The sequence below is a fragment of the Balaenoptera ricei genome, chromosome 4, assembly GCF_028023285.1.
Source record: "Balaenoptera ricei isolate mBalRic1 chromosome 4, mBalRic1.hap2, whole genome shotgun sequence".
NCBI lineage: Eukaryota > Metazoa > Chordata > Mammalia > Artiodactyla > Balaenopteridae > Balaenoptera > Balaenoptera ricei.
In genome coordinates, this window is record NC_082642.1 from 32,588,091 (window position 1) to 32,604,849 (window position 16,759).

At 36.4% G+C, this 16,759-nt stretch overlaps 1 protein-coding gene across 1 annotated transcript in view; it reads left to right on the top strand.

The window, feature by feature from the left end:
- The window catches only part of KCNH8 (potassium voltage-gated channel subfamily H member 8), a 403,459-nt gene that overhangs the window by 221,200 nt on the left and 165,500 nt on the right, over positions 1 to 16,759 (top strand). Inside the window, exons 4-5 of the mRNA XM_059921945.1 lie at positions 1,885 to 2,012; positions 7,143 to 7,383. Coding sequence (XP_059777928.1) covers positions 1,885 to 2,012; positions 7,143 to 7,383 — 369 coding nt within the window. The remainder of the gene's footprint in view (positions 1 to 1,884; positions 2,013 to 7,142; positions 7,384 to 16,759) is intronic.

Genomic DNA, 16,759 nt, shown 5'->3' on the forward strand with positions numbered 1-16,759 from the left:
TGACACTTAACACCAAGCAGCATTTGAACATTGATTTAAGTCATTAAAGAACTTGGGCTACATGTGGAAGTAGAGAATTTAGACCAATCTGGCTTCACAGACTGGCTCTACTCCTAACTAGCCATGTGGTCATGTGACACGATATTAGACCTTTCAGTTTTCTCCTCTGTAAATGGAGGATAATAATGCTTATCTCAATGAGTATTTATGAAGATTAATTGAAATCGCTTAATACTGAGGATCTAGAACAGGGCCTGGCACACACTGGCCATCAATAATAGTTACATGGCTTCCCCAGTGTAGCAACCAAACCAAATCATTTTTATGAAGAGGAATCAAACAGCCTTCAAAGTACTACAGAGGTTTGATGATGAAGCTTAGATAAATAAGTTTTTAATTTTTATATTTTGCAATTATTGTCATATATATAGAATTTATTAAGCATAAAATTATACATTCACCAACTGACCAAATAAGCACTAAATGTTTCTTCATTTCATAGAGTCAATTTATATATTTCTCTTTGGCAGTAAGCCTTTGGAAAGAAAATAAAATAGCTGGATTCTTACCTAATTTTACTAACATAGAGTCCAATTGGATTAAAAATTTAAATGTTTAAAATTAAAAGATGAAGACATAAACATGTTGGAAGAAAGCAGACATAGATTTTTTAAAATAATTTTTGAGTGAAGACAATTTGGTTATGCAGGACATAAAGTCTAGACACCAAAAATTTATAGATGATAAGTCTGACAACATTAAAAAATGTAAAATTTTTATACAGCATAAATAAAAATCCAAGGTCAAGTAACAAAAGGGGAACATTGTCAACAGCATATGTGATAAGAAAATGGTAACTAATATACAAAGAGCTCATGCAAATAAATAGAAAGTACCAACTTAATTTCAAAATTGGCAAAAATAATATGAATAGACTTCATAAGAATAAATGCAATTGGACAATAATATTTAAGTGAATGCTTATCCACACTCATCATTTTAAAAATGCAACTTCAAACAATGTTATGGCATCTTTCAGCTATTAAAATGTTAGGCTACTCTTATTTTATATTCATAATTTTGATGTCTGTGGTAAAGTAGGCACATCCACTCAATGTTGCTGGGAGTGTAAGTTGCAGGAATTAAATTTGGAATATGTATACCAAAATTTGAAATGTACATATCCACTCCTAGTAATTTATTTACTGAATATCTTGGCATACCAATGCACAGCTCTATGCATTTAAGAATATTCATTGCAGGATTATCTACAGAGATTTTTAAAAAATCCTGGATAAACCTAAATGTTCATGATAGGGAAATAGTAAAGGAAATAAGACTAGTTATATCCTTAACATGGTACACTCTTAGCTGTAAAAAAGAATGGCAGAGAACGATAATGTGCAAATTAGAAATGATTTACATTACTTTGAAGTGGAAAAAGTAAAATATAAATAGTTTTTATTGCAAACTTCCATTTATGCAAAGAAATAAATATAAATGTGGATATAGCATATGTATTAGATATTTTTCTGGAAAAAATTGAGAAAAAAAGGTTGAAAGTAGAATTAGGGATATGAATGTGGAACAGCCGGAAGGAAGGAGTAAGATTTTTTTGCTTAATGCTTTCCTGAACTCTTTGAAAGTTTCTCTGTGCTCTTGTATGTTTTACTTTAATTTAAAAAAATAATGATGTTAATATGATGATAAAAATAAATAAATTGTAAGGAACTAAAATTAAATTAAATGTCATTAGGAGCCAGCAAATAATTTTAGGTGTTGAAAAGCATGTACTATGTGCTCTTAAGAAGGAACTGCCAAAATGACATTCTTGGGGTCAAATGATACATTCATTGATGCTTAATGAGTTTTATTTTCCCCCAGACAAAGCCAAAGGAAGATCAAGAACAGGGACCCACTTTGATTCAGCCCGGAGACGGAGCCGAGCGGTCCTTTATCACATCTCTGGCCACCTGCAAAGAAGAGAAAAGAACAAATTGAAAATAAATAATGTAGGTGGTGTGTGTGTGTGTACACAGTGAATGCTAGACTTTCCCTTGGTGGCAGTGTTTGATTCACAAAAGAAAGCCTCCAATTACGCATTTATTGGCTTTGCTAGATTTTTTTTCCACTTTGGCTTGTGCTTTCCTATAAAAAACAAACTGGAAAAGGTCAGCAGTCACGAGGCATTTCTATAATAAAAATGATTAATCATAGTGTTATCACAGCATAGAATATTATTTCAGTCAGTACAATATGGTACTAGGGACACTGCAAATGGGACTGGTTACATTTTATGAACAAGTTATATTACACATCCATAGTTTGTTGGTTAAAATTTCTCAGATTTAATTTTAGCTCCATCTATTTTGCACTTTATCTAATTTCACTGAATGCTTTCATCCAGGGGGACCATGAACAAATCAAAGTCATTACTTTATTTGGAAAATTTACATTTTATGCAACACAGAGTTGGAAATTTCGCACCTTGGAACTGGGTTTGAAATGACATGCCATATATTATATGGGTTTTTTAAAAGTCACACTCGTAGTAAATTATGGTAGGGCTCCTCTCTGAAACCTGGTGGTTATCTGTCAACTGTGACTATAAAAGGTGACTCTGTAGTGTTTTAAGTGACACACGTCCTCCAGGATTTCACAGTTAATTTTATCATTGGTTCTGAGAACTAAGAGACTTCACTCGGAGATCCAGAGCTCTGTCTGTTTGGTTGTAGATATTCAAAGATGATTTTTCAAATGATGGTAGTGTCATTAATTTGCCTTGCGGAATCTCCAGAACATACAACTTTGGGAGTATATGTGACTATGGGCAGCAGACATCAAGACTCAGGGTCTAACTTGCCAATGAATTTAGAAAAAGTCATATCAAACAACCATTGCTGTTTTGGAATTGATCTAGATCCCGAGGTTCTGGGAGTTAAGGACACAGGAGAGTCTTTGGCATCTCATTGTACACAAAGAGCTTGAGAGTACCTAATCTGACATATGGATGCTTTGCTAAAGCAGTCATGCATCAGACACACAAAGTATCTGCTTACCTGATTTTAGTGAGCAAAGATGCATGAGCCCAGGTGTAGAGCACGATCTGACATGAAAGCGCTGCCAACCTGGTTCTGCTTCAGTGGGATTCCCCTCTGGAAGCCAGACAAGCCATTTCCATCTCTTTGTGCTCCAGGACCATCACTCATGTTTGTGCTGATCTGCCACGCACCACTGTTAAGAGTCACATTCTGTTTAGTTTGTCTTGGCTTAATATAAAGATTTTCTAGGGACACCCGTATGTCACATTGGTTTCCTGAGAGTCCAGGGATAGACTTCAAACCGTGCACACCACTAGATCTCTGAATCCTTCCCCTGGTCCCTCGTTATACCTGCCTTCAGTTACCAAGTCAGCCTTAGTGACAGTAAACAAGTTCTAGGAAGAAACAAAGGTAACCACACCTGGGGTTGATTCTATGAAAGCCAGCCAGCAAAACATCTAAACAAATATTAGTCTGAGATTCTGTAATGCTGAAAGATGACACTCTTCTAGCATTTAGTCCAGAGTCATTTAAATGTACTAAGTATTAGTGAACTTAAAAATGCATTCACAGAACATGCTGTTTTTCCCCTTTTGATTCAACAAAGTACAGAACAGTACTTAAAAATCTTATTTAAAAAATCATAACTCCCACCACTTGGCTAATTTGCTAAATTGCATTTATTTAAGAAGTACAAATATCAGGGTGGAGCATTAAAATAATACATGGTAAGGAAAGGTGTCCAATCAGCACAGTGAATCTGACAATACAGGTAACATCTTATTTCTGAAAAGGAAATGTGGAATCAGGACTGGCCCTGTTCACCATCTCTTTTCAAGGAGAACAGGGCAGAGTGACTAAAGGACAACAGAAAGAGAGAAGAGGGAAGAGGAAACAATGATCTGAATGGTTTACTGGCTAGACTATCAGTCTTTGGGGAATTCTGGATATATTAACATTCATGTGCCCAAAAAAAAGACTTCTTAATGTTTTTGTAGCTCTTTGCTATTTACAAATTCCTTTTGCTGTTATCATATCATTTGATCCTTACAGCAAGCCATTACTAGATATGATTTTTATTCGTTCCAATTTAAAGATGGAAAAGAACGACTTATTTGAGATCTCAAAAGTATAACCAACAGATGTGGGACCCATCCATGAATCTTCTGACTCAAAGCCACGGTGCTTCTGCCCCTACCTTGCTGCTTCTCTGATACAATTCTGTGGAATAGGAATGTATGATTCAACTCAGAACAAATTAGCTCATCAGGCCATTAGCAAGCTCTGAGAATCAGGATGTAACACCCTTTAATCCTGGCTCTAACTTTGCCACATGGTACCTCTTGGAAAAGGTTTTTAATTTCTGGTTTCCTTGATTTGTTACTCTGTCTATTACATGACATTGGGATGATGCAAATGTCTTCAACCCAAAGATCACATGGGAGCCTTGGGAGCTTGAAGGGACAGTGCTTTAGATGCCCACATATGACCAACAGGGTACCGGGCTGGTAGTCATCGAAGGCATGCCTTGCAATTACTCAGCTGTAATGACTGTAGAAACATTTTCCCATCCCTTTGTTCATTTGGATGTTAATTTCAAAGACATGTTGCAAAAATCGTTTAGGAAACAGTTACCTTGATTAGGCTTTGGCCTTAACTACTCTGTTTCAGTTATACATAGCGTAGAGGTTAAACTACTCAAACACCATTGGTACTAAACAATAGGCTTGAAAATTAATAAATAATATATATAACTAACGTCGAGGATGGTTGGTTGTATTATTCTTTAGGCAAACTTCATAGGTTTCAGGGTTATAAATAATACGTCTTTTCCCCCTTACTTGCTAAAAGCACACTTCCCAATTGTAAGAAATTTTCTTCCATTCAAAAGGTTTTTGATAAAACTTTACAAATAGAGAAGCAGGAGGAGAAGCACATCTCTTTTTTTCACTCAGGTGATTGTGTCAGGATGTATGCAGAATTTGAATGAAACACCTTTTAAAATTTAAGTCTAATCTGAGATGTATTGGATTCTCAGTATCTTTTAAAATAATTTAAATAATATATTTTAAGTAGCCTATAAAAATGAAATAGTGTGATTTATTTTCTGATTTGTGGAGATAACTATTACATTGCTGACCTTTTTCATCAGCATCACTAATGCTTCGTATAATCAACATAATTCAATAAAAAAAAATACTTTACTTCTTGAGTTTTCCCAACCTTCACTCCTAGAACTGGCTTCTCCCTCAAATAAAGTAAACATTTCATTTCTGTAACATGATAGAAAAAGACTTATTTGGATAAAAATTGAGATATTCTTCCATGGCTTTTGGTTATGTGTTATCGTAGTAAATATTTGAAAAAAAATCGTATTGGAATCCATCATGTCCTATTGTAAATAGAAGTGCTTGTCAACCTTGAGATTTATACTTATGGACCCCAACTCTCTCTTCTCCGATGCACCAGCCTCAGCTTTGATGAGAAGCCCAACAGGGGTTACTTTCTTCTTCCTTCCTCAGTTTTATGTCATAATCCACCTTTGGAACCTGTTCCTAGAAACCAGAGAATGAGGCAAAGGAGGCAGGTCAAGTCAGGGAATTGAATGGAGCATAGACACGATGGCAGATGGGCATCAAAGAACCATCTGGAAGGAGTGAAGCAGGCCCTCCCTCACCACAAAATCCTGGCTTTATGAGGTGCCCTGTGGGATGAGTGAGACTATTAACAAGAAGTAGAAACGTGTGTTGTAAATGCCTACCAAAGAGAGATGCAAGATAGGAGAGGCATTCATATTAAGGTAGCAGAAATATTTGGGCACTGAGGGTCACCACTAAAGAGCTTGTGTTCCTGATTGCTCTGAACCTTTCTTGAATTTCCAAGTACTTTAGGAATCCCTGAACATATCACATTAATTTGCCCTTCCTTCAATGCCAGAAACAAGAAAACACACTGCGACCTGCAAGTAACAGTATTCAAGAACTTTGAACTGTTCTGTTCATTCAACGTAACTTTCAAATTTAAGTTTCCATTACCTATCTTGTATTTCTCATTAATTGAGGTCAAAGCAAGGTCTGCAAGTATCTGGTCAGAGGCTGTCAAATTGCCACACACGCTATTGTTGGGCCTCCCTTTGTCTCACAGCAATAAAGAGAATTGTTCCTCAATTTGGACTGCTTTCAAAGTGAAGGGCTTTTGCAGTTATAAAAACTCCAGCTATTCTTCTGCATTTAATCAGCTGCACAGTGAACATTGCCTTTCTCCTCCCATGACTTGAATAATAACTGTTAAGTAACTGTTTCTTGCTTTGCCATCTTAACAAGGGCTAGCCAGTGCCAGAATAAATCTATGTCCATCAAGGTTATGAGATTTGGGTTCCCAGCTGGAAACTTCACCAACAACCATAATACAAAATGCAAGTAGTCAGCACAACCTGCTTATAATTTGAAAGACATGTTAACAGCTATTTACAATTGAATTGATCATATAGCTCTAACCTTTTGAGAAAAAAAATGGTACCTTTGCTGTTATTAGAAGTATTTCAGGCCCAATATATTCTTTAGATAATGACTTGTCATCTCAAAACTATAAGTATACGGAATGTCCCCATGACAGTAGGAACATAACTGTATCTTTGTGTTTATAATGTATGTAGGCTTATACTTGCAACTTTGGATGTTTCTAGGTGACATTTTAGGTAGTGATCTTTTTATTCTTCATGAACAAAATCTGGATTAGTCACTTTTTAACACTGGTGACTACACTCTGCATATTCCTGTCACTTATAACAAAGATCTCTGCCCGATTTTAACATACTTAAAAGTCTACTTTTTGCATCACCAACTTCTAAAAGTCACTTGTAAGATGTATTGACATTGTTGGGAGATTGGGATTGACATATATACACTAATAAGTATAAAATGGATAACTAATAAGAACCTGCTGTATAAAAAAATAAATAAAATTCTAAAATTCAAAAAAAAAAATAAAGTTGTGTTGACATTGTATGTATAAATAATTCTCCCCATGTGTTTAAGGCTTTGTGTTCCTTATTTCTAATGTTGTGTTTCTCCCTTCTCTCCTTTTTGTCTTTATCCACAGAATGTTTTTGTAGATAAACCAGCATTTCCGGAGTATAAAGTTTCTGATGCAAAAAAGTCCAAATTCATACTTTTGCATTTTAGCACTTTCAAAGCCGGCTGGGACTGGCTTATTCTATTGGCGACGTTTTATGTTGCCGTGACCGTACCTTACAACGTTTGCTTTATTGGCAATGATGACCTATCGACAACTCGGAGCACAACAGTCAGTGACATTGCAGTGGAGATTCTTTTTATTATAGGTAAGAACCCACGGCTGTTTTCCTCAGAGATTTGCATAGGGGAAGTAAGTGTGTTCCAGATTTTTCTAACATGAATTTGAACTAAGATCCATTTGCATGGGCATGACTCAGCCTCTGATGCAAATTTTGGAGAAGCTCATATTTGGATTTCTGAAAATTGCCTCTTCCAGCTTTCTCACTGTTCCTTTGTTCAAACAGATCTAAACCGATGTTTTTTGTTTCTATCCTTATTTCATCAAAAGTGGGTTGAAAAAGACTTAATGGCTGTTTTGTTTGTGCTCTCAACTTCTATTATGATCTTACCTGTACAGGGTCAGAGATGAGGGTTGGCAAGAACCTATCAGTGGTGTTCTGATAATGGTCCCGTCTTGGGCATGTTTCTTCATGCCCATCGTGCTTTTCCGGCAGTTGATGGTGGTTGCCATAGGTGGCCTAGTTGCAGAAGCAACGGATTACATAAACCTTCTAGTCAATCAGGAGAAACCCTGAGTAACTGATTTTAACGAAAGGAGAGGCCCCAAGGGATGTAAGAATATTTATCTCTAGAATATTTGGAATCTCAGTTGAAGCTGCATCTGCTCCATGTTTGTAAGCCTTCTCCTATTTTCCTGTCTCTTAAAGCTTTGTCTTGTTTAGACCAAGGCCCAGCTCTTGCTTGCTCATTCTAGTTCTCCATGAAGGCTCAGGTTGACCCCCATGTGGAGTTCCTAACCACCATTAGCAATCTGATTCCTGCGTCTTTACCTGGTCATGGTGATGTAGGGTAACATCCTTTTCGTAAAGATGAGAGAATGTTTGGAAAATGTTTTCAAGCAGTAGGTGAACAAGGGAATGAAAAAATGGACCCTAAAAGTTCAAAGAAAAGGAAATAAATAAGTGAGGCAGATCAAAGGTTGTTTCAATGGCAGTGGTACTTTTTTCTCTATGGAGCTGGTACAGCTTTGGATTCTCCAACTGAAGGTCTCACGTGTTTTCTCTGGAAGAGTTTGTATGTTCTTGATGTGGCTTTGGCATCACTGTTAACATTGCACTTCCTGGACACACCCCTCAGACCTATGCTAGGACCCCAACTCCCACCCCAAAGGTGATGACTGTAGTATGTTTAGGCCACTAGATGGCAATGTTGTCTAGTTAGGTAGCTTGGTAAGGCTGCAAACTCAAGGAAACTTATCTTTAATCTTTTTTTTAACTTAAACTATTTTTTATTGGAAAAGTATAACCATAAGGGATATTAAATCACAGTTAAATGGCAAGTAACAACATTCCAGTTTGAAAAAGAATTTAAAATGAAAACTGTACAAGAGGCTTTTCAAGATGGCAGTGTAGGAAAAGCCTGAACTCACCTCCTCCCATGGAAACAGCAAATACACAGCTGTATATGGAACAATTTCCTCTGAAAAAAGGCCTGAAAACTAGCTGAACAGATCCTTCACAACAAAGGATAAAAGGACCACGTGAAGAAGGTAGGAGAGGCAAAGATTCGGTCTCACCAAAAACCCCACTACTTGTGTGGCAACCCACGACCGGAAGGATCTCACACGTATGGAACTTCTTCCTGAGGAGTGAGGGGGTTCATGCCCAACATCAGGGTTGGGGAACCCTTGAGACCTGTACCTGAGAGACAAGCCCCTCAAACATCTGACTTTGAAAGCCAATGGGGCTTACATCCAGAAGTCTCACAGGGCTGTAGGGAACAGAGATTCCACTCTTAAAGGGCTCACTCACAGACTTACTCACCCTGGGACCAAGTGTTCAAGCAGCAGTTTGAAAAGTGCCTAGACCATATGTGAAGGAGGTGTATTAGCTAATATTAATGTGTCTGCTGGAGGGACAGAAGCTGGTGGGGGCTCTCTTCAGAGACTGAGGGACTAGTGGGTGCCAGTTTTGTGCTCTTCTATTTAACTAGTGTTGATGGGCATACCCCACCCCACTAAAGCCACTGGTGCATGCTCCTTGATTGCCTGACTCTGGTGGCCAGGGAAACTTGTGTTTCTGGGCCCCATGGGGCTGAAACAACCAGAGAGACAGTTCTCGGCAGGCCATCACCCCTAGGGCATAGCACAGACAGCACACTGAACATGCTCCAGATCTTCCTGTGAAAAAAAGTCTATTTACCTGTCTTAGAGCTTCAGCCTGAAGGGTAGGCTTCAGGTTTACTACACATCTAGGGACTAAGAAGGTGCCCTCAGGGAACACAGGCTGGTGATGCCTTCTCTGTGCTCTTCCTTGGCCATACTACAGCTCACCAGTACTTCCCAGTGAAGAGCTTATAGACTCACCTGGAACCCTGATTTTTGCAATTGTCACCAGGGGGACACCTCCAAATTGCCTGGTCTAGAGGCCAGTAGGGTTTACAACTGAAGTCTCAGAGGACTGTATATATTTGCATACTTTAAAAGCTGTTGCCTGAGGATCTGACTTCCAGTCAGCCTGAAACTAGGTACTGACTGAGATCCTCCCTTTGGAACATTGACAGGTATTGACACACCCTCAACAACTAGGATCTATCAAGAGCCAATCAGGCTGCTTAGACAATCACAAAGGTTTGAGAGACAACCAAGAGGCAAGGTTGGTTGAACAACAAGGTTCATCTCTTACAAAGGCCTCTCCTTTAGGACTGAAAGGAGAATTCATAGAAACAAACACAGTCAGGCAAAATGAGGAAACATAGGAATATGTTCCAAATGAAAGAACAAGATAAAAACCCAGGGGGGGAAAAAAAAAAAAAAAACCTTAGTGAAATAGAAATAGTAATCAACTAGGTAAAGAGTTCAAAAGAATGGTCATGAAGATCCTCACCAAACTCAGAAAAAAATGGATAAACATAGTGAGAATTTTAACAAAGAGATAGAAAATGTAAGAAGGCACATGACTGAAGAATATAATAGTTGAACTGGAAAATACACTAGAGGGATTCAACAGCAGACTAATTGAAGCAGGAGAAAGAATCGGTGATCTGGAAGACAGGGTAGTGGAACTCACTCAAAGAGAAGAGCAAAAAGAAAAAAAAAAAAATTGTGGCACTGTTTACAATAGCCAGGACATGTAAGCAACCTAAATGTCCATCAACAGATGAATAGATAAAGAAGATGTGGTACATATATACAATGGAATATTACTCAGCCATAAAAAGGAATGAAATTGGGTCATTTGTAGAGACGTGGATGGACCTAGAGTCTGTCATACAGAGTGAAGTAAGTCAGAAAGAAAAAAAACAAATATCATATATTAGCACATATATGTGGAATCTAGAAAAATGGTACAGATGAACCTATTTGCAGGGCAGGAGTAGAGATGCAGACATAGAAAACGAACATGTGGACATGGGGGGAAGGGGAGTGAGACAAATTGGGAGATTAGGATTGACATATACACACTACCATGTGTAAAATTGATAGCTAGTGGGAACCTGCTATATAGCCCAGGGAGCTCAGCTCAGTGCTCTGTGATGACCTAGATGGGTAGGATGGAGGGGTTGGGAGGGAGGTCCAAGAGGGAGGGGATATAGGTATACATATAGCTGATTCACTTCATTGTACAGCAGAAATTAACACAACATTGTAAAGCAACTATACCTAAATAAATAAATAAGTGGAAATAGCTTAAGCGATCTATGGGACAACATCAAGCAAAATAACATTTGCATTATAGAGGGTTCAGAAGGAGACGAAAAAGAGAAAGGGACAGAAAACTTATTTGAAGAAATAATGGCTAAAAACTTTATTAACTGGGGAAGGGAATAGACATCCAGATTCCAATCCAGAGAATTCCAAAAAGATGAACCCCAAAAGATCCATACCAAGGCACATTATAATTAAAATGTCAAAAGTTAAAGAGAGAATCTTAAAAGCAGCAGGAGTAAAATGACTTCTTGTGCACAAGGGCAGCCCCATAAGATTATAAGCAGATTTTTCAGGAGAAACTTTACAGGCCAGAGGGGAGTAACACAATATATTCAAAGTGCTGAAAGGGGAAAACCTCCAACCAAGAGTAATCTACCCAGTGAGATTGTCATCCAAAATCAAAGGAGAGAGAAACAGTTTTCCAGACAAGCAAAAGCTAAAGTTCACACCACTAAAATGACTCTATAAGAAATGTTAAAGGGACCTCTAAAGGTACTAATTAGTAACAAACAAAAAAAAAAGAAAGTAAACATTTTATCAGTAAAGGTAAATATTTATAGTAAAGGTAGTATCTAGGCATTTATAAAGCTGTTATAAAGGTTAAAAGATAAAAGTAGTAAAAATAGCTATATGTACAATAATTAAGGAATACACAAAATAAAAAGATGTAAATTATGACATCAAAAAGAGAAAACATGGAGGGGTAGTAAAAATATGGAGTTTTAGAATGTACTCAAATTTACCTTGCTATCAACTTAAAATAGGCTGTTATTTATATATAGGCTGTCATATGTGAGTATTATGGTAATCACAAAGCAAAAGCCTGTAGTAGATACCCAAATGATAATGAGAAAGGAATCTAACCATAACAGCAAAGAAGACCACCAAAGCACAAGGGAGGAGAACAAGAGAAGAAGAAAAAAACAGAGAAGAACTACAAAACAGTCAAAAATCAATTAACAAAACAGCAATAAGTACATACCTATCAATAATTACTTTACATGTTCATGGATTAAATCTTCCAATCAAAAGACATAGAGTGGCTGAATGGATAGATAAACAAGACCCATCTACATGCTGCCTATAAGAAACTCATTTTAGATGTAAGAACACACACAGACTGAAAGTGAAGGGATGGAAAAGTTGTTTCACACAAATGGAAACCAAAAGAAAGTTGGGGTATCTATACTAGACAAAATAGACTTTAAAACAAAGATGGTGGGCTTCCCTGGTAGCACAGTGGTTAAGAATCCACCTGCCAATGTAGGGGACATGGGTTCGAGCCCTGGTCCGGGAGGATCCCACATGCTGTGGAGCAACTAAGCCCATGCACCACAACTACTGAAGCCTGCGCATCTGGAGCCTGTGCTCCACAACAGGAGAAACCACCGCAATGAGAAACCTGCACACTTCAATGAAGAGTGGTCCCCACTCACCACAACAGAAGAAAAAGTCTGCACACAGCAAAAAAGGCCCAAAAATAAATAATAAATAAAAAAATAAATTAAAAAAATATATATAAAATAAAACAAAGATGGTAATAAGAGACAAAGACAGGTATTACATAATGAGAAAGGGATAAATCCAACAAGACAATATAACATTTGTAAATATTTATGCACCCAACGTAGGAGCACCTAAATATACAAAGCAAATATTAACAGACCTAAAGGGAGAAATAGACAGCAATACCATAATACTAGGGAACTTTAATATCCCACATACATCAATGGATAGATCATTCAGAAGAAAATCAATAAGGAAGCATTGGCCTTAATACATTAGATCAGATGCAATGAATACATATATACAGAACATTCCATCCAAAAGTAGCAGAATACACATTCTTCTCAAGTGCACATGCAATATTTTCCAGGAGAGATCATATGTTAGGCCACATAACAAGTCTCAATAAATTAAAGATGATTGAATTCATATGAAGCCTTTTTTTCTGACCACATGGTATGAAACTAGAAATCAATTACAAGAAAAATACTGGGGAAATCTCAAATATGTGGAGAGTAAACAAATGCTACTGAACAATAAAAGGGTAAATGAGGCAATCCAAGGTGACATTTTAAAATACCTTGAGACAAATAAAAATGAAAATACAACATACCAGAATCTATTGAATGCAACAAAAACAGTTTCAAGAGGGAAGGAAGTTCATAGTGATTCAAGCTTACTTCTAGAAACAGAAGAATCTCAAATAAACAACCTAACTTTACACCCCAAAAAAACTAGAAAAAGAACAAACAAAGCCCAATGTTAGAAAAAGGAAGAAAATAATAAACATTAGAGAAGAAATAAATGAAGTAGAGACTAAAAAGACAATGGAAAAGATCAATAAAACTAGGAGCTGGGTCTTTGAAAAGATAAGCAAAATTGACAAACCATTAGCTAGATTCGGTAAAAGAAAAAAAGAAGAGAGAGAAACTCAAATAAAACCAGAAATGAAACAGGAGAAGATACAACTGATACCAAAGAAATACAAAGGGTCATAAGGTACTACTATGAACAATTATATGCCAAAAAATTGGCTAACCTAGAAGAAGTGGATAAATTTCTAGAAACATACAATCTTCCAAGACTGAATTATGAAGAAATAGAAAACCTGAATAGACAATTTACTAGTAAGGAGATTGAGTCAGTAATCAAAAACCATCCAACAAACAAAATCCAGGACCAAATGGCTTCACTGGTGAATTCTACCAAGCACTCAAAGAAGATTTAATACCTATATTTCTCAAACTCTTACCAAAAATTGAACTCATTCTATGAGGCCAGCATTACCCTAATACAGAAACAGACCAGGGCACCACACACACAAAACAAAGAAAATTATAGACAAATATTCCTTACAAACATAGATGTAAAAATCCTCAACAAAATATCAGCAAAGCAAATTCAACAATACATTATAAGGATCATACACCATGACCAAGTGGGATTTATTTCAGGGATGTAAGAACAATTCAACATCTGAAAAACAATCACCGTGATACACTCCATTAACAAAATGAAGGATAAAAATCATATGATGGTCACAACAGATGCAGAAAGAGCACTGGAAAAAAGCTAATATTCATTATGATAAAAACTCTTAACAAAGTGGGTATAGAGGGAATGTACCTCAACCTAATAAAGGCCATATATGATAAGCCCATCATAGTATGTTAGCTAAAGCTTTTCCTCTAAGATCAGGAACAAGACAAGAAAACCCATTCTAGCCACTATTTTTCAACATAATATTAGAAGTCCTAGCCAGAGCAATTAGGCAAGAAAAGGTAATAAAAGTCATCCAAATTGGAAATGAAGATGTAAAACTTTCATTATTTGCACATGACATAATTTTGTATGTAGAAAAATCTTAAAGACCCCACCAAAAAACTATTAGAACGAATAAATTAATTTGGGAAGGCTGTGGGGTACAAAATCAAATTACAAAAATCTGTTCCATTTTTATACACTAACAGTGAACTATCAGAAAGAGAAATTAAGAAAACAATTCCACTTACAATTGCATAAAAAAGAATAAAATACCAAGGAATAAATTTAACCAAGGAGGTAAAAGACCTGTACACTGAAATCTATGAGACGTTGATGTGAGAAATTGAAGACACAAATAAATCAAAAGATATTCTATGCTCAAGGATCAGAAGACTTAATATTGTTTAAATGTCCATATTGCCCAATCAATCTACAGATTCAATACAACCTCTATCAAAATTCCAAGGGCATCTTTCATAGAAAAGAATATACAATCCTAAAATGTGTACAGAACCACAAAAACCCTGAATAGCTAAAGCAATCTTGAGTAAAAAGAACAAAGCTAGAGCTATAATGCTCCCAGATTTCAAACTATGTTACAAAGCCATAGTAATCAAAACAGTATAAAACATTATAAAACACACAAAGATCAAAAAGACAGACACATAGGTCAATGGAACAGAATAGAGAGCCCAGAAATAAATTCACACATATATGATCAATTAATTTTCAATAAAGAGGGCAAGAATAGTCAATGCACAAAGGACAGTCTCTTCAATAAATGGTGTTAGGAAAACTGGACAATCCCATGCAAAATTATGAAAATAGACTACTATCTTATACCATGCACAAAAATTAACTCAAATTGATTAAAGAGTTGAATGTAAGGCCTGAAACCATAAAACTCTTAGAAGAAAACATGGGCAATGAACTCCTTGACATCAGTCTTGATAAAGACTTTTTGCATCAGACACCAAAGTCAAGGGCAACAAAAGCAAGAGTAAACAAGTAGGACTACATCAAACCAAAAAACTTCTGCACAGTGAAGGAAACCATCAAAAAAATAAAAAATAAAAGGGCAACCTAATGAATGGGAGAAGATATTTGCAAATCATATATCAATAGGAGGTTAATATCCAAAATATATGGAGAACCCATACAACTCAATAATAGAAAAACAAGCAATCTGATTAAAAATTGAGCAGAGGATATGAACAGACATTTTCCATCACTAATCATCGGGGAAATGCAAATCAAAACCACACTTGTTAGGATGGTTATTATCAAAAAGACAAGACAAGAAATAAGTATTGGTGAGGATGTGGAGAAAAGGGAACCTCATTCACTGTTGGTGGGAATGTAAACTGGTGCAGCCACTATGAAAAACAGTATGGAGGTTCTTCAAAAAATTAAAAATAGAACTACTATAAATTCCAGCAATTCCACTTCCTGGTACTTATCTGAAGAAATCAAAACGACTAATTCAAAAAGATATATGTACCTCTATGTTCGTTGCAGCATTATTTACAATATCCAAGATACAGAAACAACCTAAGTTTCCATGGATGGGTGAATGGATGAAAAAAGTTGTTGTGTATACAGTCAACCCTCCATATCTGTGGGTTCCACATCTGCAAATTCAACCAACTGTGGATGAAAAACACATGAGAAAAAAAGTTTTTAGAACTTTCCATGAAGCAGAATTTGAATTTGTCACACACCAGCAACCGTTTACATCACATTTACATTGTACTTACAACTATTTGCACAACACTTACCTTATATTAGTTATTGTAAGTAATCTAGAGATGATTTAAAGTATATGTGAGGATATGTGTAGGCTATATGCAAATACTATGCCATTTTATATGAGACGTGAGCACCTGCAGATTTTGGTATCCTTGGGGATCCTGGAACCAATCCCCTACAAATACCGAGGGGCAACTGTTTATACAGTGGTTTATACTCAGCCATAAAAAAATGACATATTGCTATTTGCAAAAACATGGCTAGATCTTGAGGGTATTGCACCATGGAAAACCAAACCAATAGATAGAGAACAGATCAGTGGTTGCCATAGAGGGAGTATTGGGAGGTGGACACAATGTGTGAAGGGGTCAAGAGTTACAAACTTTCAGTTATAAAATTAAAAGGTCATGGGGATCTAATGTACAGCATGGTGAGTACAGTCAATAATACTGTACTGCATATTTGAAAGGTGCCAAGAGAGTAGATCTTAGAAGTTCTTATCACAAGGAAAAAATTTGTGTAACTTTGTATGGTGACAGATGGTAACTAGATTTTTTGTGGTGATCATTTCACAGTATATACAAATATCAAATCATTATGTTGTATATCTGAAACTAATATAATGTTATATGTCAATTATACCTCAATTAACAAAGAAGAAAGGGAAAATCATAGAAAAGGGGTGTGTCCATATGCCAGTCCATTGTTTTTATTTATTTATTTATTTTGATAAC